The sequence below is a fragment of the Lipotes vexillifer genome, unplaced genomic scaffold (assembly GCF_000442215.2).
Source record: "Lipotes vexillifer unplaced genomic scaffold, Lipotes_vexillifer_v1.1 scaffold153, whole genome shotgun sequence".
Lineage (NCBI taxonomy): Eukaryota > Metazoa > Chordata > Mammalia > Artiodactyla > Lipotidae > Lipotes > Lipotes vexillifer.
The window spans coordinates 3,472,730-3,498,850 of NW_006774670.1; the positions used below are offsets into that span (position 1 = coordinate 3,472,730).

The following is a 26,121-nucleotide window of genomic DNA, read 5'->3' on the forward strand; positions in this document are numbered from 1 at the left end:
CAAGGCTCTGGTCCACTAGGAAAGGAGGAAATAAGACAGGACAGGGCCAGCCCAACCAGGAATCAGCCCTCTGACCTGGTGTAGGTGGGGTGGGCAGGGCAGCACATAACAGCAGAGCCTGACTCCTGAGACTGGGCTGAGAGCCCAAAAGGCATATAGAAGTCTTATGACAGCATAAGCCAGCCTTTATGCTGCTGATAACCAGCCCACTTGCCCACTTCAAAAGTAGACAAAAAAGTGCCTGATCGAAGAGATAGTCGCAAACACCACAGACAGCCAAAAGTTTCCTGGTGTTCGTTAGGAATGCTCTTTAGCTTGTTAAAATAAAAACACACAACCGCAGCTTTCTGAGGTAAACAAGTGTTCACAACACATATTAGGAGGTTGAATGTGAAAGTTCAACAACATTCATTCAACAAACGTTTATCTAGTACACGCTGCACACAAAACCCAATGACAGGGACTATAGGATGCCCTAAGACGACTGAGGCAAAGATTCGATGAGGTGACATGGTCCTAACACAAGGAGTCTGTGGTCAGGGCTGGAGTGTGGCGGAAACCACAGCTCGTATGTCTCTATAAACTACACCACCAGAGCTCCTTTCACTGGCCTTCTGGCACTAAGTCACCTCGCTAAAATGCAGATCTAACGTGGCCAGTTTGACAAACATGTATGAAATAGCCAAGATGCGCTGGGTGTACCACCCACAGAGTAAGCAGGAAAAGGTCCAAATTCCTTGCCATGTCACTCAAACCCAACTTGCCTTCCTGGCCCTTCTTGCTTCTGTCCATAGCATGTAGTCGGGCCACCCCAGACTGAACCTTACCGGAGGCATCCCACACTTTCACTCTCCCGGGCCTTTTGTCCTGGACTTTCTCTGCCTACAAGCAGACCCTGCTTCTTGTCTCCACTCCCCACTAGATTTCGTCCTCCAGGGCAAGGATCTGTGAAGGCCCGCCTCCAGCATCATGCCCAGCACACAGCAGGCACTCAATAAATGCTCCATGAAGCATGAAAAATTACATAGAAATACAGTTACCTGTAATTAATTAGGAAGGACTATGATACTCAACCACCATAACCTAAAACTGGTAATACAAGAACAGAACTTAGCAGGTGCCCCCAAACCAGCCTGGTTTTTCGTTTAATCATCATTGTTCATAGAGGTCTTTCGATGCCCGAGGTATTCGGTATTCCTCATAATATTCCAATTAAGTTGGTACAGTGGTTATCTTCAGTTTATAGATGATGGAACTTGAGCTCAGGGTGGTCGGTTAACTTGCCCGAGAAGACGGGATCCAGAAGTGGTGGAGGTAAGACTCACCCAGGTCCCCAGCTCCAGGGCTACCCTTCCCTCTCGTCACTGTTCTCTAACGCAGATGTTCTCAGCCAGGGGTGACTTCGTCCCCAGGGTACATTGACAATGTGTGGAGGCATTGGTTCTGGGATGTCACACAGCAGGAGAAAGGGACAATGGCATCCAGTAAGTGGAGGCCAGGAATGCTGTTAAATGTCCGACAATGCACAGGACAGTTCCTCACAGCAAAGAATTCCCTGACCTAAATGTCAATAGTGCCAAAGTACAGAAACCTGCTCTAGCGGATAACTGAAAACGAAAGCCCCATAAAATCAGGGAAAAAGCACTCACCTTTCAGGATCACACAGGTTGTTATCTGCTACCATTGCCTTTAAAACATCAGCATTTGCTAAGGAAAAAAAAAAAGAAGGTCAAGAATTAAAATGGGGGACTTCCCTGGTTGCGCAGTGGTTAAGAATCCGCCTGCCAATGCAGGGGACATGGGTTCGAGCCCTGGTCCGGGAAGATCCCACATGCCACGGAGCAGCTAAGCCCGTGAGCCACAACTACTGAGCCTGCGCTCTAGAGCCCGCAAGCCACAATTACTGAAGCCCGTGTGCCACAACTACTGAAGCTCGCATGCCTAGAGCACGTGCCCCACAACAAGAGAAGCCACCGCAATGAGAAGCCCACGCACCACAACAAAGAGTAGCCCCTGCTCACCGCAACTAGAGAAAGCCCGCTTGCAGCAACGAAGACCCAACACAGCCAAAAACTAATTAATTAATTAATTTTTTAAAAGAATTAAAATGGAATCAATCAGATGAGTGATCACAGAATTATCATATCAGAAAAACTGTTTGGAAAACACCTAATTGATTTCCTTCAGTTCACAAATGAGGCCCTGGGGCCCTGGAGAAGGGAGGATCTTTCCCAAAAAAAACCCAGATGTGGCACCATCTGCCAATACTTTTCACCACGCAGGAATTTAGTGAGAGTGACAGAGAATCTATGCAAAGGAAAGCAGATCTACTACAGAACTTTGTTTCCTACACGTCATTAGCAATATAACATAGAAGACATATCTTTCTCCCCTTCTCAAACCAAAAGGAAACTGAATTTAACTCACTTTGCTAAATATGTCATAAAATGTATGTCTCAAGAGACCTGTATTTTAATAACTTATACATGCTCAACGAATTAGCCCTAAATTCTGGATACCCATGTAGTATCAAGTCTATCCCACATAGAATCAGGGATGAGAAAGGATTAATTTTCTAGGTGGGCCATTCAGACCATACAAGACCTTAACTCTAGCCAGATAGCTTTAAATTTCAAATGTTGGTCACACCCATCAGTTAAATTAGACTTCTAATGTTAACTTTTTTTAAAAAAAATACAAATTTGTAGCGGGTGCCTAGGCTGTCCACTAAAGCAAATCGAATCTAAGCTTCTTGGGTGCCTACCCCACCGCCATGCACAGACACACATGTTCTTTTCGTCTTTTGTAGGGTGACAAGTCTTAAGGATAAAAGACTGAAGTGAATGGTCAAGTTTCTCTTGGGTATTTCCTGGCAAGGCCAGATGTTATTAACCGACTCCTGACACATTCCCATTGATTTTTAAAGCACTGTCCTCAGGACTAAACACAACAAATTCCCCAGAGACAATGAAACAATTAAAAAATCACTATTTATCATGTGAGCTAACACCAGCATTTATCATCTCAGATGACATCCGAGAGGAGGAAAATTAACTCTGTTTTCAACACTGCTGCTTTTAAGTGCTAATAGCTAAGGATGTATCCAGTGTTTCAACTTTTTTTCATTATTGCTCCACCCAGAAGCCTTTTTTTGACATTTTTTTCCTAATCACCCTCCCATGAAACCATAATACTGCAGATATACACGTTTATGTACTATACGCATATCTGTGTTTTACATATAAAATAGTAAGGGGGTTTTGCCCCCTAAAATCTAATTTTCTCCCCTTCACAACCCTTGCAAATGTATGGGGTTTCTGAAGACATATCGATGGAGCATACCATCCTTTTCAAAAAGAAATATTTTCTTTGCTTTTCATGACTATCTGTGAAGATGCACAAATGCATATCCAAACACAAGTTTTGATCTAAATAAGACTCTTATCATTACAAAAAAAGTGCTGAAATGGATCAGCAGTATCTTTTCCCACGTGACAAAAAAGGCACATTACCCTCTGTAAGACAAATTTAAGTACAGTCTAATCATTTTCCCTTTAACTAATACGAAGAATTCAGAACAATAATTTTCTTTCAGATAAAGAGTTTAGGGAATATACAGTAATTTGCCAGTTGAGATTTATATTCTGCCATCATTTACTAAACTTCAAAACTATAAACAGAAAAGAGGGAAAAATAACAACAAAAAAGGTATAAAAACAAAGATAACACCAATAGCATTCACTTATAAGAATGAGCTTTTCAAAAACAGAAGTTTAAATAGTCACCTGAGAAAATTAATTAATCAAAATGATGACCTCTGTTAGAAACATCAGACAATAAAATGCTGCCAGAGAGATTATGAAAGTATACTAAAATCATTACTAAAACTTGTTTTTATGGGCTTGTGTTGTTTCTCATATATTCATGTATTCCTGTATCTTGCCCTTATTTCTTAGAAACAATAGTAAACAACCCTTTTGTTTGCTATGAGTGATGCTTTAAGAGTAGACTCAGGTTTTGATCATTCATACCCATTGAGGGTGGATGTGTGAGACCAACACACACATAGCACACGCACATACGTCCTTGTCTCTAGTCTACCCTGCAATCTATACCAGGGAGTAAATCTCAGTAAACTAACCCTTGGGAACATTTTTAGTTTCCTGTGATGAGAAAACTCTAACAGAACACCGCCATTAGCACATAAACACATGCTTTAATTTGGCTGTAAAAGAGCAATAATCCAATTAAGTTCTAATGAATATATTTCTCCTCCTTGTGATTACTCATAACTCCAAAAAGTTGCAAAAGATGGTTTCCCCTACAGTTGTCAACATTCTGTCCAACTATACTTCCCTTCATGGGCAACCAAAGGATGGGAGGAGTCAATTATAGGGCAAGCAAAGCCTGTCAGAACAGGGGAAATTTTCCAGCGGGCAGTAATTTCCAGAAACGGCTTCCTCTCTTCTTTCCTGAATTTCTGCCTGATAATATGCAATAGACCAGTCAAAATCAGACAAGAAAAATGCCTTGTCTTCTCTCCCACTATCACTCTTTTCGAAGTTTTCCCTTACATTCAAGGCAAGATCCTGGTATGTGCCAGTCACTGGCTAAAAGCTTTACAGACCCCATCGTTTGATTCTCCCCAAGAGCAGGCAAAATTATCATCCCCATTTTAAAGATAGACACTGAGGCCTAAAGACTGTAACTGACTGGCCAGAGTCCCACAGCTAGAAACAGAGCTAGAAACAGACCTAGATTCAAACCCTGGTCTATCTGATTCTGGGGTGGGTGCTTTTCACCCCAACCTACTCCTTCAATGTCCAAGTCTCTATCTAAATGATGAGTAGTTTAACAGTTCACAGGATATCTGCATAACCATTATAGCAAGTTTCAGAGATCTACTCAGTAATGATGGTAGTTTATGAAGGAATTCTTTTTGCCACCACACAAATTGAGCCCCAAGGTAAGAATTTCACCAAGGGATCCCTCTCTCTGCCTAGGGTGAATAACCATAACCAGGGCGCTTGGAGAGTAATCACAATGCTCTGAATTGTTGTTATTTTCAGACAGTGTCAGGGCCTGGCAGAGAAGCTCAGCTACGGAGTTGCAGGTACTTTCCAAACTTCCATACAGTGGCCACCCAAACGCTCTTCAATTCAGCTCTATTTAGAAAGGATTAGGAATTAGGGGGGAAATAATCAGTCTGCAGGCCAGCCAATAAATTCATCCTTCAAGAGATATTTATCTAAACAAGACTTGATTTGCAACATTCAAGACATGATAGGTTTAAACCATAAACAAGAATGTCACCATGAGTACAGGTGAAATATTATCCCATTAGCCAAATTAAAAATGCAAAGCAGAAGACGAGTCATATATCATGACTGCAAATGTTTTGAAATATGTAAATACAGGCAAAGAAAACATAAATAAAAATGGAAAAATGGTAATGGTTTGTACTCAATTTTATTCCTTCTTTCTTCAATGTTTAAAGAAAAATTATGTTATAGTGTGCTGATAATTTTTTTTAAATAGTTAAATTAACCTCAACAGGGAGGTCTTAATTGATATTAAGTTCAGAGTCTGTTAATGACAAAGAAAAGAAAAATACATTTTGTTCTGTAGAGAATTTAAGTCTCAAAGGCAAAAAAAAAAAAAAATACATTTTGTTCTATAGAGAAATTAAGTCTCTAAAAAAGCTAGGTTATCAACTGGTAAGAGACCCAAGTATGTATCTAATCCCCCAGCTGCTGTTTTGGCAGAGGCTGGAAGCTAGAGAGGGCCACGGCTGGAAAAGGGGTGTCCAGTGAGATCAGATGTCTCCTGGTGGCCAAGGAGAACCAAGGCCACACAAAGGATCAGAGCCCCCAGCCTTCCTCACAGGTCACTGGAGAAATCACAGGCAGACAGATGAAGGCCCTGACAGGGAAGAGGGTAAAGAATAAGAAAGACAGAAGGGAAAGAACTGGGGAGCAGAGGAGAAAGAATAAAATCAGTGCCTTGGTATTATTCCAACATACCTACTGGTAATCAAGGCAGCAGAAACCAAAAGGCTACTTTCTGAAAGGAAAAGGACATAATTAAAAAAGAAAAGAACAGCCCTATAGTCTATGAGTGTGGAAGGTGAGGAAATTATATATATAGTCTGCTTGCTCCAAGGACCCAAAGGCTTCTCGTCTGCTGTAATTAGGAGAAGGGGCCCACTGCTGGCACCGTCCTTCCACATGCTGGCTGTGTGACCTTGGGTAACTTTCTTACCCTCTGGGCCTCTGTTTCTTCATCTGCAAAATGGGGTGATAACAGGATCTACCTCATAAGGTAGTTTGGAGAATTTAATGAGTTAATGTTTAAGATTTCTATAAAACACCCCAGCTGTATACGTTGTCTCTTTGAAAGGAGGAAGTTTATCATCCGTCTTTCCTGCTACCAGGACAGAGGCAGTGACAGCACGTGGGTAAGTATAGACTCTGACGTCAGATGCTAGAGTTCAAATCTCAGCTCTGCTACTTGCAGCAGGGTGACATTCGCAAGTTAGTTAAGTGCTGTGGGCCTCAGTTTCTCAACTATAAATTGGGAACGAAGTATCTGAATCACAGGGTTCCCAGAAAGCCCCTAGAACGAGCCTGGTGCATAGCAAGCGCTCAGTGTCTACCATGAAGTTTTACACGAGAACTGCAGCCCCCGGCAAAGTTTTCACAGCTGACTTATTTCAACCAGTTCACCTGTCAGTAACTCCCTCATGCAGCACTCACTAACTCAGCGACCGCTCCAGCTCTCAGAAGCCCAGGTCCCAAATGCCTCCAAGCTCCCCAAAGCCCTGAAGGCAGTTTCCAAAGCACAAGGTACAGGAGCAACCTTACCCAGTGCACTTTTGTCATGGCTGGAGATTCTATGCCAAGAACGTATTTGTGTATTTCTTATGCAAATTAAAATCCACTTTTTTTATGTGAAAGAAATATGCACCACTGAGTCCTCAAGGATAGCATCACCAAATACTGTTCCCTGAATGAAGGTCTTTAGAAAACAGACATCAAATTCAAGTGATTGCTGTCTTGTTATTTTAAACACCATATTATTAAGTTTGGCTATCTGGTTTTCCATCCCATAGAAACTGAAAGCTACAAAGTAGAAGAGAGTCGAGGCAATGTTGTATAGATGAAAGAGACCCAGGTAGGGCCAGGCTGCTCCTTAACCATGTGACCAACCACTTGGAGTATTCCTTTCTTCATCTGTAGAATGGGTTTAATAATATCAACTCCAGAGGAATATTTTGAGGATTAGATTATGCACATAATGCACCTAGATCTATGCCAAATACGTAAAGTCCACTCTGTAGAAACAATGAAAATTATGCTGAATCATGTGAAATTGCTGCTTCTCTTAGTCAGAAAAACTGACCAGCAGCCCGGGCCAGGCAGGTGCTCCAGTTGATAGTGAGGATATAGGGGCAGAGGATCCCCGGGGAGCGGCTGGGGATGGAAGAGCATGTATTTACTGAGCAGCACGGAGGTATTTCTACTTTTGGACAAATGGCTCTGGTGCAGCAGTGCATGCTGCATGTGTCAGCACTGACCAGGGCACAGACAGAGCCCAAGGACAACATTTTCTTTTAAATTCTCATGAGAATTCAAAGTATGGGGATCTGCGGATACTGGATATGTCGACTGAAAATAATGCACGACCTAAAAGTTGAGAGGTTATGTTTTATTCAGTGGACAAATGTGAGGACCTAAGGCCGGGACACAGCGTCTCAGACAGCTCTGAGGGAGTGCTCTGGAGAGGCAACCCCAGGATACACAGGGGTTTTTGCAACAAAGACTAGGTAGTCGGAACATCAAAAGATGACTATTAATTAAAGAAAACCAGACATCTCGAGCTAAGGAATGTAGTTCTTTTCTATGTATGGGAAGATGCAAGAGTCTGGGTTCACTGAAGTCATTCTTTTGATATGCACCTCAGCCCTCTGGGGCCAGTATCCTGTGCACCCTGAGTCTCCTCAGGGTACACGGCTGGGGCAGATGTGATGGCTTGATGGCTGCAACATCCTTTGTTTACTAACATGACAGGTGACATTTTTAGTTCACAGGTATGTGGGTAGGAGTGCCACACACCTCAAAAGTCACTCAGGGTGTGGAATCTTATGGAGACAATGACCTTCTAAACAGTGACCCTGATTTATCTAATCAAGATTAAACTAATCCTGATTAGTTTAGGAAGATGGGGAAGATTAGGAAGATGGGGGTTTAGAATACATTTCAGAGGGGAAAAAAGTGCTTAAAGCCATAAAGGTTAGACTTTTTAAAAGTTTTAACACTTAAGAATAGATCACAGAATGGGCAAATCCATGGAGACAGAAAGCAGAGGAGGGGTTGCCAGAGGATGGAGGGAAAGGGGATGGAGAATGGGGAGTGACTGCTTAGTGGGTACAGAGTTTGGGATGATGAAAACGTTCTGGAGCTAGATAGTGGTGATGGCTGTACATTATTGTGAACGTACTTAAGGCCAATGAATTGTCCATTTTAAAATGGGTATAACGGTACATTTTATGTTATGTGTATTTTACGACAATATGTTTAAAAGCACAAAATAAGGCATAGATAATATTTGAGTGCTTATTATACAAGCACTTTATGTGCAATATGTCAAAACAATGCTATGCGGTAAATATTATTTTAGAGGAGGAAAGTGAGGCTCCATGATGTAATATGACTTTCCCCAAATCGAGGTGAGGCCAGGAATGAAAGGTAAGCCTCCGGGGCTGACTCTACAATGACTGACTCTTAGAAAACACTTCTGTGAAACTCTCCGGGTCAGATAATGCTGGAAGCTGAGCTATTTGTGAGCTTAGGTAAAAGTTGTCAATAACTTCAGAAACATTGACAGGACAATCCATACAAATCATGACTCTTTGAAGCAGGTTTTTAATAAAACATATGAATACTGAATTGTTCTGGACACTAAAACAACCATACCTTCGTTTTTCATGATGTAGTGGACAATTTGCCCAACGGTGTCACTATTTTCATTTACACTGTCGTTCAATTCTGAAAGAGAAAGGGGAGGGGAGGACAAGTTACAATTGGTCACTTGCATCAGGTCAACGAGACGTGCAGTCTTAGAGCCCAAGACCTCTCTGAACAGTGTCCAGAAAGTTCAGCTGATCCCCATGGTGCTAAGAGCTCTGCTTTCTTCCTTCAACCCCAAGCTGCCTGACTGAAAGCACACAGTGACCTCCCTGGCATAAGAGGCATAAAAAGTATCAGAGTTGTCCATCGATCTCAAGTCCAGACACACACTCAGTTTCCAAGACAACAATTCCATGTATCTATATCAGTCGTTACAACTATTATTTCTCTCTCATCGTTTTGTTAAACCCTTAAGGGAAATGGAAAGAAAAAAGACAGTTAAAAGAAAAACTTCTTGGATTTTATTTTAATTGCAGATGTACTATATAAATTTAGAAAATTAATTCATTTCTTAAACTGGGTAATTATTGGGCTTCCCTGGTGGCGCAGTGGTTGAGAGTCCACCTGCCGATGCAGGGGACATGGGTTCGTGCCCCGGTCTGGGAAGATCCCACGTGCCGCGGAGCGGCTGGGCCCGTGAGCCATGGCCGCTGAGCCTGCACATCCGGAGCCTGTGCTCCGCGACGGGAGAGGCCACAACAGTGAGGGGCCCGCGTACCGCAAAAATAAAGTGTAATTATTCGTCTGTGTTTTTACAAGACTCTTCTTCTAAATGTACTTCCAAATGATCTAAATGTTGGTCGCAGTTAATTGCCTACAGACTCAGTTTACTTTGAGAGACTCTGCACATGGGATAGTCCTTGAAGAAAAAAATCAAATCTCCACTCTGAAACTGATCCTTATAATTTGCTTCCATAACACAGGAAGGAAGAGGGAGGGTTGACCTAGCTCGCAAAGAATGAATCAAGGTGTGCGGTGTCCTACCCGTGTATCTGGAAAATGGTCTTCTCCATCCAAGCTGCTTCCTCTCGTGAATACGCATGTTTGGTTGCACAGTGCACATGCTAATGGCTAAGCCGACCTACAGAGCATCTAGGAAGGAGGAGGGGGAGGCCCCGCCTTCTGCTGACAAACACTCAGCCTTGGTTTGCTCATAAGCTCAAACATGACTCATCCTGGGACCGTGCTCTCTCTCTGGCTCAAAGGTCAGTGGGGGTGGGAAAAACCAACAGGGCGACAAGCTGGCAAGGAATGAAGAAAAGCTCCCGCACTCTGCCCTTGGGGCCGGCTTGAAGGCTGACCTACTCCAAATGTCACCTTTCTGCAAAAACTGTCCTTTGAGAGGCTGAAAGGGATAAGGAGAGTTACCTACTACTCCCCAAGGCCCTAAAGGGTGGTTGGAAAGTACATCTGTGGAGAAAACAGGATCTCATCTCTCAGCGTTTTCCAAACACAATCCAGCAACTCCACTTTAAGAGGAAAAGCTGAGACGGTCTGAAGTCAATACGAAAGCACCAGCTCTTGCCATATTTTCACTGCAATGTTCACACAACCTCTTACTTAATAAACATAGACTCTAACCTCGTAGATTTAAGATAGAACTCCCCCAGCAAAAGTAACAGCACAAAAATGGTGAGACGTATTCAGTTTTCCCATTGTTCTTATTGGAATCTAATTCAATAATAGTAAGGGTTAATATTTACTGAGTGGCCATGTGTGACAAACACCAAATATATATTCTCTATAAATTTCACAATAATCTTACAAGGTGGAGATTACTGTTCTCACTTAAATTAAAATTTTAATTAAATTAGTATTAAGTTAATGAAATTAAATTTAAGTTAAATTATACATAGCAGCATATATAACATATATAACTTGCCCGAGGCCACAAGGCAAATAAGAGTAAATTATTTAGTAGGTATTTAATAAATGAAAGCAAGGTTTATAACTCTAGGTGTGCTTCCTGTGAAATCTACAGTGACACTACACCACACCATCTGCCTTTAAGATGGATCATTTTGTACAAGTGTTGGCGAGAACGCAGAGAAAAGGGAACACTTCTGCACAGCTGGTGGGAGTGTAAACTGGTGCAGCCACTGTGGAAAACAATATGGAGGTTCCTCAAAAAATTAAAAATAGAAGTACCCTATGATCCAGTCATTCCATTCCCAAGGGAAATGAAAACAGGATCTCGAAGATTTATATGCACTCCCATGTTTACTGCAGAATTATTCACAATAGCCAAGATACGGAAACAACCTAACTGCCCATCAAGGAATGAATGGATAAAGAAGATGTGAGATATATATATATATATATAATGGAATAGTATTCAGCCATGAGAAAGGAGGACATCCTGCTTTTTTTTTTTTTTTTTTTTTTTTTGGTGGTACGCGGGCCTCTCACTGTTGTGGCCTCTCCCGTTGTGGAGCACAGGCTCCAGACGCGCAGGCTCAGCGGCCATGGCTCACGGGCCCAGCCGCTCCGCGGCATGTGGGATCCTCCCAGACCGGGGCATGAACCCGTGTCCCCTGCATCGGCAGGCGGACTCTCAACCACTGCGCCACCAGGGAAGCCCCATCCTGCCATTTTTGACAACACAGATGGACTTTAAGCACATTATGCTTAGTGAAATAAGTCACACACAGAAAAAGGCAAGTACTGTATGTTATCACTTGTATGTGGAAACTAAAAAAGCCAAAGTTGTAAAAATAGAGTGTGGTTACCAGGGCATAAGGGATGGGGAGAGAGTGAAATGGAGCAGGGCCCTGTGGTCTATACGCCCACGTCCTCTGCCTGCCTTTTGCCTGTGGAAAAACTTTAGCCAAAGAATAAGTTTAATCAGAGAAGCGAGAAAATGCAGAAGCAGAGAAAAGCAGTCAAGCAGGACAAGACAGTAATAGTCACTAAGCAAAGTCAAGCTAAAGCAAGGACCTCTAGCTCCTTCTCAAGGGCTGTAGATAATATTCTGAGCCATATCCTGCGAGCTGTCTTGTAGACACTGAAAGCCCCACCAGGTGGAAGAAGTTAACTACATGATGACCAGCCTGTAGCCACGAAATAAGCTGCCACAATTCTGAGAATTGGCCTCAAGGAAAGGGGAAAAAACTGACCCTGGAACTGAAGATTAACTGCACTTATAACAATCAAGGGTTTCCCTGGTGGCACAGTGGTTGAGAGTCTGCCTGCCAATGCAGGGGACGCGGGTTCACGTCCCGGTCCAGGAAGATCACACATGCCGTGGAGCGGCTGGGCCCGTGAGCCATGGCCGCTGAGCCTGCGCGTCCGGAGCCTGTGCTCCGCAATGGGAGAGGCCACAACAGTGAGAGGCCCGCGTACAGGAAAAAAAAAAAAAAATCGTCTGCACTCACATTCCCATAAAAAGAATCCAGGTTATTTACCTATCTTTTCAACCTTTTCTTCTTTCACGTCTTGCTCAGCTTCTGTTGTACAACGATAGCCTTTCTTCTTAAGCAGGTGGCAGATGAGGACGCCGAAGAGACCCATGATGAAGAACACAGGGACAAGCGCGTACGCAATGTATTCTGGGTGTCCATTTCCATTGTTCGTGGGCGAGGGCGTCGTCTCAGTTCTGGAGTGTAACGGGAGGCTGCCATCATTGTCTGAGGAAGAAACATGCACAGCTGCATCAGACGTCCACTGGGGACAAGGAAAATCTGACAACCTTGGGAAATGTTCCTGTTAAATGTCAGTCTGCTTCCAAAACCTCGGGCCACGCAGAGACTGGCAGGTCTGACAGGACAGGCACACAGGCTTGTGCTGAAACAGTCTTGAGTTCCCATCCTGTCCCTGCTACTCAGAACCTGGGTCCCACCCTGGGTAATTTTTTTTTAATCCTCTCCAAACCAGCCTCTGCTTCTTCATCTAAAAGAGTACCTACACAGCGTGGAGTGAATGTACAGAGTTTCAGTGAAGGGTCCACACAGAGCAAACACACCATCACTAGGTGGTATCACAGCAGACTACTTAGTGGTTAAGAGCACAGACTCAGGGCTTCCCTGGAGGCGCAGTGGTTGAGCGTCCGCCTGCCGATGCAGGGCACAAGGGTTCGTGCCCCGGTCCGGGAAGATCCCACATGCCGCGGAGCGGCTGGGCCCGTGAGCCATGGCCGCTGAGCCTGTGCGTCCGGAACCTGTGCTCCGCGAAAAAAAAAAAAGGTCAGACTGCCTGGCATAAATAACAGCTTGGCCACTTGGCCACTTTCTAGGCATGTCACCTTGGGCAAGTTTTTTAACTGCTAAATGCTCAGTTTCCTCATCTGTAAAACAGAATCAAAATGATTGTACCTTTCTGTGATGACTTTAAGACATGTCCCCAAATTCTTTGGCACTGCCCCCACGGAGAGGTGAGGCCCAGATCTCCTCCCCTTGAAGATATAGTCTGTGCTTTGACCAACAGAATATGTTGGAAGTGATACTTCGTCAGTTTCTAAGTCCCAGCCCTTAAGAAACTGACAGCTTCCACTTCCTGTCTCTTGGGACACTTGCTTTTGGAAGCCAGCCACCATGCTGTGAGGAAACCCAAGTTGCCCCAAGAAGAAAAACCAGTAATAGTCATCAACATGACAGCTATGTAATTGAGATATCTTAGAAGTAGACTCTATAACCTCAGTTGATGCTGCATGGAGCAAAGATGAGCCATTTCTGATGAACCCTGCCCGAATTGTAGATTCACAGGCAAAATAAATGATTGTTATTGTTTCAAGCCACTGAGTTTTGTGGTAATTTTTTATATAGCAATAGTAACTGGAAGACTACTTCCTAAAGTCATTGTGAGGATTAAATACATTAATATGTAAAACACTTAAAAGGGTATGTAGGAAAAGATAAGCACTATAAAAGTGTTTAGTCATCACCTTGATAGAACTGCACTATCCAATATGGTAACCACTAGCCACAAATAGTTATTTAAATTTAAATCAATTAAAAATAAATAAAATTAAAATTCAGTTCCTCAGTTGGACTAACCACTTTTCAAGTGCTCAATACTCACACGTGGCTAATTGCTTCCATATTGGACAGGTCAGATGAAGCACATTTCCATCATTGTACAACCCTGTTATAGACTATAAAGAATCACTGAAGAGCAAAATGTTGACTGGAGACTCTACTGTGATCTACCTTTAACAATTTAATTAAGAATAACTTTTAGGGGGCTTCCCTGGTGGCGCAGTGGTTGAGAGTCCGCCTGCCGATGCAGGGGATACGGGTTCGTGCCCCGGTCTGGGAGGATCCCACATGCTGTGGAGCGGCTGGGCCCGTGAGCCATGGCCGTTGAGCCTGCTCGTCCGGAGCCTGTGCTCCACAATGGGAGAGGCCACAACAGTGAGAGGCCCACATACGGAAAAAAAAAAAAAAAAAAAAAAAAGAATAACTTTTAAATCACAAAGTAACTACTCACAATTAACGCCTAAGATATTTGTTAACTTCGGTAGGCTTAGCTTTCCTTCAATTTACGCTAATAATTTGCTTAGAGACACTGTGTCCACCTTTTTTCTTTATCCCCTGCTGACTCATACCCGAATTCCGAAGAAAAATATTTATTTGAGTCCAAATTAATAGTAAAGGTTGTCACAGCATTATTTATAAAAGTCTAAAAACAGCAACGACCTGCATATTTGATAATGCGATAGTAATAAAATATCTAAGTCAATCATTATCTATCCATTTGATGAAATAACACACACCAATTTAAAACTATTTATGAAGCTTTTGTGAAGATATGGGAACACACATGATTCAGTGTTGAATTTTTAAAAGTTGGATTCAAAATCTTACATACAGTATGCTCCAACTAGTAAAAAAAAAAAAAAAAAGCATGAAGGCGTAAAATGTACGAGAAATGACCAAAATAATAAGTGATTCTGGGTAACTGAATGATAGGATAATTATTAATTTTATGCTTTTCTGTAGTTTTCTAAAATTCTTATGTATGTATTACTTTTGTACCAAGGCGGTAGACACTTAAAAAAAAAAAAAAAGATACAGAGCAGAGGTTGTCAGCCATTTGGGAGTCACAGATCCCTTTGTAAACCTGTTGGATGCTACGGTTCCTATTCCAAAATTGTGCCTCCAAGTTCTACAAGCTCTAGATGCTAGGTTCATATAAAGGCACGTGATTTGATAAGGATGATTCCCAAGTTTCTGCTTGAGTAACATGGTGGACATTGGTGCCATTCATTGAGATGAGAAATACCTGAAAAAAAATCAGGTCTGCATGGTGCTATGGGTTGAATTTTGCCTCACCCCCAATTCATATGTTGAAGTCCTAACCCCAAGTACCTCAGAATGTGACTGTATTAGGACATAGGGTCTTTACAAAGGTATAAAATGAAGTCATTAGGGTGGGCCCTAATCCCATATGGCTGCTGTCCTTTAAAAAAAAAGGGAAATTTGGAGATACACAAGCACAAAGTAAAAACACCATGTGAAGGTAAAGGCAGAGATTAGGATGATGCTTTATAGAAGCCAAGGAACATCAAAGATTGCCAGCGAACCATCAGAATCTAGAAGAGAAGCACTGAACAGATTCTTTCTCACAGCCCTCAGGAGAAGAAACCCTGCTGATCCTGATCTTGGACTTCTAGCCTACAGAACAGTGAGACAATAAATCTCTCCTTTTTAAGTCACCCAGTTTGTGGTACTTTGTTTCAGGGGCCCTAGCTAATATAATTGCATGGAGAAGACAACGGCACATGTTCGGTTTTGAACACGTAGTGATAAAGGTAAGCACGGAGACATCCAGATGGAAATATCCATTGAGCAACTGGATCTACTCCATGAGGACCTGAGGAAGGAAGAGAAGGCAGGGTTCTACCTTAGAACAGAGAAGAAGTTTCCAGAAGGAATCAGCAGTCAGCTAGGTCAGATGCTTCAAGAGAGAGGAGCTAAAATAGGAAGGAAACATAAAATGGTACATCCACTATGGAAAACAGTATAGAGCTTCCTCAGAAAAACAAAAATAGAGCTACCAAATGATGCAGCAATTCCATTTCTGGGTATCTATCCAAAAGGAATGAAATCAGGATCTTGAAGAGATAGCTGCACTCCCATGTTCTCCGCAGCATTATTTACAATAGCCAAGACATGGGAACAACCTAAATGTTCGCTGATGGTTGAGAGGATAAAGAAATGTGACATATACATACAATCGAATCCCATTCAGCTTTAAAAAAGGAGGAAGTCCTGCCATAAAGGACAACAAAGATGGACCTGGAAGACATTATGCCAGGTGAAATAAGCCAGTCACAGAAAGACAAATACTACATGATTCCACTTACATGAGGCATCTAAAATAGTCAAGTTCGTAGAAAGAGAGTAGAATGGTGGTTGCCAGGAGCCAGCTTTGGTGGGGCGGAGGGGGGGGGGCAGGTAGTTGCCACTCAACGGAGATAAAGTTTCAGTTATGCAAGATGAATAAGTTCCAGATATTTGCTGTACAGCATTGTGCCCTCAGTTAACAATACCGTATTGTGCACTTAAAAATTTGTTAAGAGGGCAATTCTCATGTTAAGTGTTCTTATCACAATTAAAAAAAAAAATAAAGAAAAGAAAGAGAGAAACACCCTAAGAAGAATCTTTAGAAAGAGAATTGAGAAAAACTCAAGACAAATTGGGCCACATAGAAGTTCCAAAGAACACACGGACAGCCTTTAGTTGCTGAATCAGGAAGTAACTTGGAATTTTTTTAACTTTCCCCTTATTGCACTTTGCTCCCTTTCTGTTTCCCCATAGTTTCCTGAAGTAACTTAAAATCCTCAAATAATCTTTAAAATCCTAAAATACATACATACATCATACATAAAATGAAAAAATAAATAAAATAAAATAGGAAGGAAAACACGGTTGGCAGGAGATCTTTGTGGCCTTGGAGGGACCAGTTTTTCATAGACCAGAAGGCGAGGCTAGATTCCCTGGGTTGAAGAGCAGAAACAGCTCAGTTTGCTCTTTCTAGAAGCCCAAATTGGGCATTAAGGGTAAGGGAGTTCACTTTCAGCGTGAAGGGAAGAAATTTTTATTTGGACTTTTGAATTTTTTTAAAGTGGCTGAAACCAAAGTGTTTATTTCCATGCAGAAGCCAAGGAGCAAAAAGGAGACGGATTAAAAACTTGAATAGGAAAAAAGATACTTCGTCCTGAGGCAGGGTGTCCATGAGTTTGTTCTTTACGTGGATGGAGGGAAGGTGAGCGAACAGATGCCTGAAGATGAGAGATGGCATCTCTTGAGAACTAGAGGGGCCAGGGCAGAAGAGGGGCTTACGGAGACAGTGAGGCTTAGTGGAGAGACAGAAGGAATGTGAGAGGCCAGTGAAAGGAATGCAAAGCCATTCGGGGCACAGCTGAGATGTGCACCCCAAACCTGTAACTGCGTTAACTCATGCAGGGTGGGCCACCGAGCAGGAAAGAGAATAAGAGACCCAAGGGAATCAGACACCAGGGATCAGGGTCAGAATGGAACGTAGGCTGAACCAGAGGGAGGAAGGGGATGGTTTCAGGTGGGAATGTTCCAGAAGTGATGGAAGTCTGGCTCAGACTAATTTGTTATACCGCTGTAACTACTAACAATAAGCAACACCACATTTATGGAGCATTTGCAATCCAGCACTGAGCCAAGCAGTGAATCTTCACAATAAACTTATGACATAGTTACTGGTATTCTCCCCACGTCACAGATGTGGAAAGGAAGCACAGAAAGGTCAAGCAGCCTTCCCAAGGTCACAGAGCTACTACCTGTCAGTGGCTGGATTCAAACCAGGCAGTCTGGATCCTGCCTGCTTGGACGCTGCTTCCTCTTACCTGACCTGAGGTCATCATTTATCAACTCTTCTGTTAAAATGCTAAATGTTGGTTTGCTCTTATATTTCACAACTTAGATTAAAGGCTCCCCAAATCGCAAAACTATGGATTCCAATCAGCACAGCAGGAAGGAGGATGTTTTGAAAATGCCCACCACCAGACCCCAGAGCAGCTTACCCAATGAACAACTGCAAAACTCTATTTGTCCCCCGTCCCTGACCTCCCTTCCAACTCCCAAATCACAGCCCACCTTATGCAGACCACAACCTCGGGTCCCTCAGCCTCTTCAAAACAAGCCCATCACCTCGTCTCCAGTACCCTCTGCACACAGCAAGAGCCACAGAAACAGAGAGTTCTCAGCTCTTACTGATAAAAGTGATTCCCCTCCACATTACAAGTACAACAGGTCCAGCAAAAGCCAGCAGTTATCAAAATCCTTAGCGTTTTTCTTAGACCCAGCCAGGTTTGGTTAATTCACCGTATTTTGAAGACCCACTACGTACTGTGTTTTGCCAAGATTCTATTGACAAAGTCACAAAAGAAGATGTTATATAAAAAACATTAAGACAGCAAGAAACTGAGGAAGGGGTATGAGGAATGGCTCGAAGTCAACCCAAAAAATCAAAAGCAGTTTTCTAGCTTGGATTCCAAGTAATACTTACATTTCCAACTGACCCCAATGGTCAGAGGAGCTGAGAAGAAATGGCGCAGAAATGGCATTCCTCAAACCCAGTGGGCATAGCTCGAGGGTTGCTAAAATACACATAATGGGGATGACGGTAATAACCTGAGACTCCAGATAAGGAGGCCCTTGTGACTTCTCCCAAGCAGCTTTGTTCCAACCAGGGCCAAGAGCATTTTGATGGTTCTGATAGCAATTCTTCCTCTCCTATCAGGAAAGGGTGTACATTCTCAGAAGCTAGGGTTTCCCAGCAGTGACCCAACAACTCTGTGATGGGAAAAGGACTTGGCTGGTAAGTAGATAACCCACTAAGTTTGGCTGGAACCTTGCTTTTAAACACACAGATACACACCCTATTTTTTTCAGCAAACATTCAAATCACAGTACCCAAAAGTAGTCTATTTTTGATTTAGATTACTGACTAAGATAGCTAGATATGCATTTCTCTAAAGGGGTTTTTCTTCCTCCAGCTTTGTCCCCAGCTACCTCTGTGATACTAAACAAGTCCCTTCACCCCTCTGCACCTTGGTTTGCTCAGCTGAAAAATTATGTGCTGGACTTCCCTGGTGGAGCAGTGGAAAAGATTCCGCGCTCCCAATGCAGGGGGCCTGGGTTTGATCCCTGGTCAGGAAACTAGATCCCTCATGCATGCTGCAACTAAGAGTTCGCATGCCGCAACTACAGAGTCCTCGAGCCACAACTAACACCCAGCGCAACCAAATAAATAAATAAATATTGAAAAAAGAAAAGAAAATCATTAACCATTTAAAAAAATATTATGTGCTAAAACCAATGTCCTTCCTGGTTCTCAAAATTCCATACTCCCCAACCTTTTCCAGCCCTATCCACATGCACTCTGGGTTGATGCTACTGGAGAGGAAAACACAAGCCCACCCTCCCGTGTCTTCAAGGCAAAACCCGAAAAACTCTGAAACAAAAAGTTTTATACCTCATTTCATAGCAAAACCAAATCTGACAAATTCATTGGTAGCAAAACCTGTTCTGATCTAACGTGAGGCTATTTACAACCCGTATTCCGCTGAGTCTGCTGCAAAATCATTAATATATTTGATTAGATCTCTCGAGGGGGACTTACATATTTAGAGTTTAGGCCATGGGCCCCAAGGGTTTCTGACAGTCACAACCCTATGAGGTGGGTACTATTATTTTAGAGAGAGAAGCTGGGGGTTAGGGAGGGTATGTCACTTGCCAAGGGTCACATGGTTGAAAACTGGTAAGAGCCTGGAGGAAAACCCAGGTAGATACTGTTTCAGGACAGAGCCTCTCAAACCTATTCTGGCAGAGCTAAGATCTACTAGCTCCTGAAAAACAACCCGCTTTATTAAGCTAATTGTTTAAACACGTTTTAAATCAATTATGTACACTAATGAAAGGGGAGAATGCAAAGCAAACTCCACAAACCAAAATCATCCCCAAACTGTTTCTGGTTTTAGCTGTGGGGACAACCGAAACCATAGAGCTTTTAAGATATTCCCCCAGCGCCAGTGATTGAGACACAGCATTTGCCCAAATTTTAAAAACTTAAAATGTATGACGAGAACAAACGAGCTTATATGGAAACTGGAAAACAATGGAAGTCAGTATTTAAATAAGTGCTAAACTTTGTAGTGGAACTTCAGGCAGCTGCCAACTTCCAAATGACTCCCAGGTAAGCAGCTGCTACGGTCCCACCCACCCCCAACTCCACAGCTGTGACTAGGCAGGGAGGGACAGGACCCACCTGCCCAGAGTCTACTCACCCATGATACAAAGTCCCTCCCAAAGCATACAGCTACTCAGTTACCTCTATCTTGTCAAATTCCTTGAAATGCTCCCCTGATGCTGGAAAATTCTTGATACTGGACAGCAAAAACCACTAGGGGAACAGATGGAGGCCCAGAAAGCTTCCCCAGCAAAACATGCATAAATCAGCAACGTCCGACTATGAACCCCTGATTTACAGATGCATTTGGCTAAGAGGTCCCTGTACCCTGGGGCTGGGGATCTGGCCAAAATGGAGAGCTCAGGGCAGCAGGAGCACCCCAGGATCCCGAGACAGGCATTAAGCATGGGAGAGGAAAACAGGGAGGGGCGAGTACACAAAGACTTCAACATACTACCTGTGCCCAGGAAAGTTCCTTCCCTCCCCCAGTACTTGACTAAATGTGGCTTCAAATAGCTTTTGTTAGAAACTAATAGGACAAAATGCGGTTAGTAAACCTTGATTGGAGCCTGATTCCAAATTCTAAACAATAATAAAAATTTTAAAACAGCAATAAAGGATATTTTGAGGTCAACAGGAAAATGGCGTAGACAGTAGTACAAATTTACTGTTTATTTTTTTAAGCTATGATCATGGTATTGCAGTTATGTTGAAGGAAGTCCTTAATCCTACAAGATGATGGCAGAGGGATTTAGGGTGAAGTGTAACACTGTCTGCAACTTGATTTCAAATAATTCAGCAAAAAAAGTAGGTAGATAGAGGTATGTGGATGGGTGGATGGGCAGATAGATAGACAGGGTGAGCAAGTGAATATGGCAAAATATTGAAGCCAAGTGGTTAGTGTACAGCAGTCCACTTTACTATTCTTTCAACTCTTCTGTAATAAAAGTTCACTAAGTCCCATTTTATCATTTTTTAAATACCCTTTATGGAAGGCTAATTATTATTTTTAATGGGGAAATGCATTTCAATTTCCAACCCAATTACTCAAAAAGGAATGTCTGGAGCACAACCCTTCCCTAAGCTGCAGTTCCTTTGTGTAAGTACCATAGGAATTGAGAAGGGAAGTAATTAGTGTGGATCCAGGAAGAAAAAGGACTTTATATTAGGTTTCAAAAGAAAAACTTAATTTGGCTGGACAAAAAAGAGAACAAACATTCTTGACGGGCAGGAGGTTGTGGGACAAAACTGAATTACTCCTGAACCCCAGGTAGCTAACAGAACAGAGAACTGAAACTGGGGTGATGTCAATATAAAGAAACAAAGACACAAAAATTATGATGGAAACTATAAATATTTACCATCTCAGGTTTCCATTTAGACTAGAAGGGGAAAACTAACTTTGCAGAGTAAGAGAAAGTCCCTAGCATTCTCCACAACTGTCTTGGATTTACCAATTCTTCAAGAGCACCAAAAGATTGAAAAAAACAGAAAAGAGCTACAGCCCCACAGCTACTCCTTGGGAAGGGATTCAGGTTAGGACACCAGTGTTTTGAGAAGTCAAGGATCTCAACTTCTGGACTCTTCCTGAATCTTCCAGAATACCTCAACCTGGGTGAGAGTGAGACTTTGACTGTAGACCCTTCCTCACCTTTCAAATTGTAAATTACATCAACTCAAGAAAAATTAGAATTTTTTAAAAGACATTTGCTTGATATGACTGCAAAGCAATGGACTTCAGAAATTTAATAATCACTTCAGATTCTTTTCTAAAGGTGCTGTGTCATAAAGAATGAGTTGCTACGTGAAGGTAACTGTAGGGCAGCATTTATCAAGTGTTTGCAGTGCTTCGTGCACAACTCCATTTCATTTCCACATCTTAAGGTAGGTTGTCTCATTATCCCCATGTGCAGATGAGGAAAATAAGGCCCATGGAGGTTCAATAACAAGTCCTAACATATAGTGGGACAGGATTCAAGCCAAGCCTTGAGACCCCAGAGCCCTGCACACTTATCCACATTGTTTAGCAGCGTCCGTAAGAGTGGAGATTGGTTTTCAGTTTTACCTAGTAAGTGACACATGCCTCACAGTAAACAGGTGGGTTAAACCATCACCAGTTGACCACAGAGTTGGGCTGGAGCCCAGGTCTGCATCCACCCCCCTGAATGCCCTTAAGCACTAAAAAGGTGCCTTTCGCCAAATGACCCTATCATGTGTGATAAACACTGGAATCTGCATGCATCTTGTTAAATGTAAGAATCATCTTCATGAAAAAGTATTAAAGTCAGCTACAGCAAGATAAATTTGTATTGACGTCATTTTTTAAAATATTCTCAGCAGCATAAAATTTCCCAATATTAATTTCTACTACAAAAAGCAAAAGATCGCTCTAAAGTAGAACTCTATCTTACTGCTCCATAACTATTATGAAAGTAAAAGGAAGACTTTTTTCTATCTATTGAAAAACATCTTGTTCACAGGTATGTTTTCACATTATTACTCACAAACTATTGTACTTCGAAGCAATTCAATAGTTGTCACAAACATAATTTGTGCTAACAATGTTAGTTGCATGGCATCTAAAAATCTTTCAGAAAGAAAGGAAGGAAGGAAGGGAGGGAGGGAAAGAAAGAATGGAAAAGGAAAAAGAAAATCTTCAATCACATACATTATTAGCTAGAGACATCATATAAGATATAAAAGTTTCCACTCAGATGACACTTGATGCTGTCATTGTCTTATCTGAAACATCTAATCCCAAGGAAGTAGCCAAGAGGGTGGATGAGATCCTCATTTTGCAAATAAATCAGTGGTCTAACATGACTTCACTGGGGAGATACAGAAATGAGCCAGGCAGAAGAACCAACACTCAAGAGCCACTGACAGCCCCCGCACACACACTTCACTACAAGCACATCTCTCAGGCATACTGTGGTCAACATTAGGAAACCCAACGTGGGTGACAGAACTTGCAGGAAAAGCCTGATTTAAGCCAAACACTCCTGTTTCCCCAAGTAGCAAGGAGAATGTCCTATCATTGTACCCTGTACCCCTGTCACAGTTCCTGGAACATGGTAGGAGCACCTTAAACTTTTGCCACATGCAACCTGTGAATTGTGAAAGCAGATTCCATCCTTCCAGAAGGGTTCCTCGATTACTGATCAAGTGTCCACTTTCACTGCAACTGGATCAGCAGTTTTGTTAAGATGCTAATTTGGTGGGACAGAATGCCCAATGCACTTGTACCTTCATTTGCCAAATGCTGACAGTTTTTAAAAACTTATATAAATAAGTTCTTTTCAGAGCTGGACGACTGATCCACCCCATAGCTTTACCCACTTGTTGGGTAAGCCCTTTCCAAAAGATGTAAATATACAAGCAAACCCCTGTATTCATCAACATCAACAGAAGGTTCCAGTTAGCAAAGATTCAAAGGAAGGCCATGAATGGCAGCGTGCTCCCAAGCCCAGCTTTGGAAACTGGCCCTCCACTGGATTTTCACAGGACTCCATCATATTCCACACTGCCGCGTCCGTCAAGGAGCGGAGCTGACATACCCTCACCAAAGGCGCTGCCCTCTTTCCACAGGGATGCAATCCCTAACCGATCTGTTCCTGAACATTCCTCACAAGAGGCCAAGCAGGGACTAGGTTAGAAATTATTTAAACTATGGGAGGAAGCTAACCAGCAAGTGCCAGGACAAAACCACCAAATGGGAAGAGGACAGGCCCAAATAGTCTGTTTCTGGCAGAAACTGCAAGAGGGGGGCCCAGGGAGGAGGGGGTTCCCTTAGGAACCAGTGACTGCCCTGGAGCTCCACAGAGAGGGCGCTGACTCAGAGGACCAGGCCACCAGGAGCTAGTTCCCCGGTTTCTGGCTACAACCCACCCCTGCCAGGGTGGGAGTACAGCCAAGTAATTTCTACCATGCAGAAGACAACACAAACTACCCACGTGGGAAAACTAGGCGTGGTGCCGAGCCGGGTGGGCTTCAAAAGGGAAAACTGCTGGGTGACCGGCCCTACAGAGGGAGAGAGGGATTTAGTGACTGATTCTCCAGGGGTGTGTTGGGGGCTCACCATCCCACATCCAGGGTCTCTGGGAGTTCAGCCACTCTACCACCAATCACTAAGAGCAGCAAACCTCACCGAGTGCTTATTTCTGAGCTGGGCGTCTTTACTTGCGTTCTCCTTTTTTTTTTTTTTTTTTTTTTTATCTTCAGTACTCTTAGATAGGTGTTGCAATGAAACCCATCTTAGAAATGGAGACATTAAAGAACAAAGTATTGAGGTCAAGGTCACTCATCTGGGGAATGGCCAGGATTTGAACCAAGGTCTGTTGCAAGCAGGGCTCAAGCTCTCAACCAAAGCTGCTCCCTAGAAAGAAAGAAGGCAAAAAGCAGAAGCTAGCTTTTTCTTGCTTCCTGCCTGTGAGACCCCAGGCAAGTCCATTAACTTCCCAGGGCCCCAGTTTCCTCATCTCTAAAATACAGATAAACAAAAAATAAATATAAATAAATAAAATACAGATAATAATAGAATGGTTTCTGAGCAGTAATGATATGAACTCGGTCATAGCACAGAGTAAGTGCTCAATAAACATTAGCTAGCATTGCTGTGATGCTCGTTATCAGTGGTAATAAGTGTAAACACTGCTATCCTCACAAAGCTTCCAGCTCAGCTGGGAATACAAAGCCAGTGTCTATTCCAGACAGGAATAGACACTGAAGCGTGTGAGCCCAACTGGAGGGGCAGAGTTAAATGTGGGGGGCAGAGAAATACCTTAAACCCTGGAGGTGAGGGAGCAGCTGCCCAAGGCGGCACCGCGGGGGCCAGTCTGCAGCTCCCATAACGCTGACATCCATCCAGTTTCTCCTCCTTCCAGGAAAAGGACGGGGTAACAATTAAACAGAAAACTACATAAGTCCTAAATGCAGGGTTTTCCAATTAGTCACAGGTTAAGTCAGGCAGTGTTCCTGCTAGACAGGCACGTGGCCAGCCTCGTGCGAATATGGGAACTGGCGAGCAGAGATGGTATATGTGGAGGGCCACGGTCCTGTCCTGGGGAAGTCATGAAGTCCTCTGCCTACCGGGAATTCTCCCCTGGGGCTGTTAGAGAGAGCAAAGGAACAGGAACTGAGATAGAAAATAAAGACCATTTCGGAAAAGGCAAAGAAAGGCAAGATTAAACAGAAGTAATTAGGAAAACCCTAGATATAGAGAGCCTGATTTAAGGGGAATAAATGAACGTCAGTAGCCTGAAACTCAAATAAGAACTCTGAAAACCAGTAGCAAGGGTAAGACACATAGAAAAATACTATTAATATTAGTCACGTACTGATGCATACTTTGTAATAATTACTATTCCAAGCACTTTACAGGTGTGAACTTCTTCAGCCTTTACAATAACCCCATGAGGTAGGCACTATTGCTTTCAACCCCATCTTACAGATAGGAAAACTACAGCACAGAGAGGTCAAGTAACTTATACCAGGTCACACAGCTAGCCAAGTAGCAGAGATGAGATTTTAACCCAGGCAGCCTGGCTCCAGAGCCCCATACTCTGTGCTCAATTGCCTGTGAGAGTTACCAGTTTTGATATTCAGTAAAGTTCCACAAAATGGGATTATCCATAGCTCATCTCTACGTTGAGTTAGTGTCTTGAGTAGAATAATCTATGAGGAATCATTACTCATCTATTTCAATAAGAAACCTAGAATGAGAGAATGGTTTTCCCTAGTGAGTCAACTATTGGGAAGAGAAGGTGCACTTAAGTTATAGTCTCTCCAGGTCAATTTATCTATTTCTTTGGCATTAAATACCTATTTCAAAAGAAAAAATCCTGCTACCATTATAAGAAACAAAATCAAAAAGCCATCTGATCTACACTCCACACTGTTGAAATTGCTGATTACTTATTGAAAATCCTAAACTTCCCTTTGTTTTAAAACAATAGAAACTATTTGTATGAAGGGATCGGATTTGCCATAT

The 26,121-nt window shown here is 42.7% G+C and overlaps 1 protein-coding gene across 1 annotated transcript in view; it reads right to left on the reverse strand.

Moving 5' to 3' along the window:
* RELL1 (RELT like 1) overlaps positions 1 to 26,121 on the reverse strand; it is a 45,144-nt gene that overhangs the window by 4,586 nt on the left and 14,437 nt on the right. The window contains exons 2-4 of the mRNA XM_007449402.1: positions 12,374 to 12,595; positions 8,976 to 9,047; positions 1,650 to 1,707 (exon numbers count right to left, since the gene is read on the reverse strand). Coding sequence (XP_007449464.1) covers positions 1,650 to 1,707; positions 8,976 to 9,047; positions 12,374 to 12,595 — 352 coding nt within the window. The remainder of the gene's footprint in view (positions 1 to 1,649; positions 1,708 to 8,975; positions 9,048 to 12,373; positions 12,596 to 26,121) is intronic.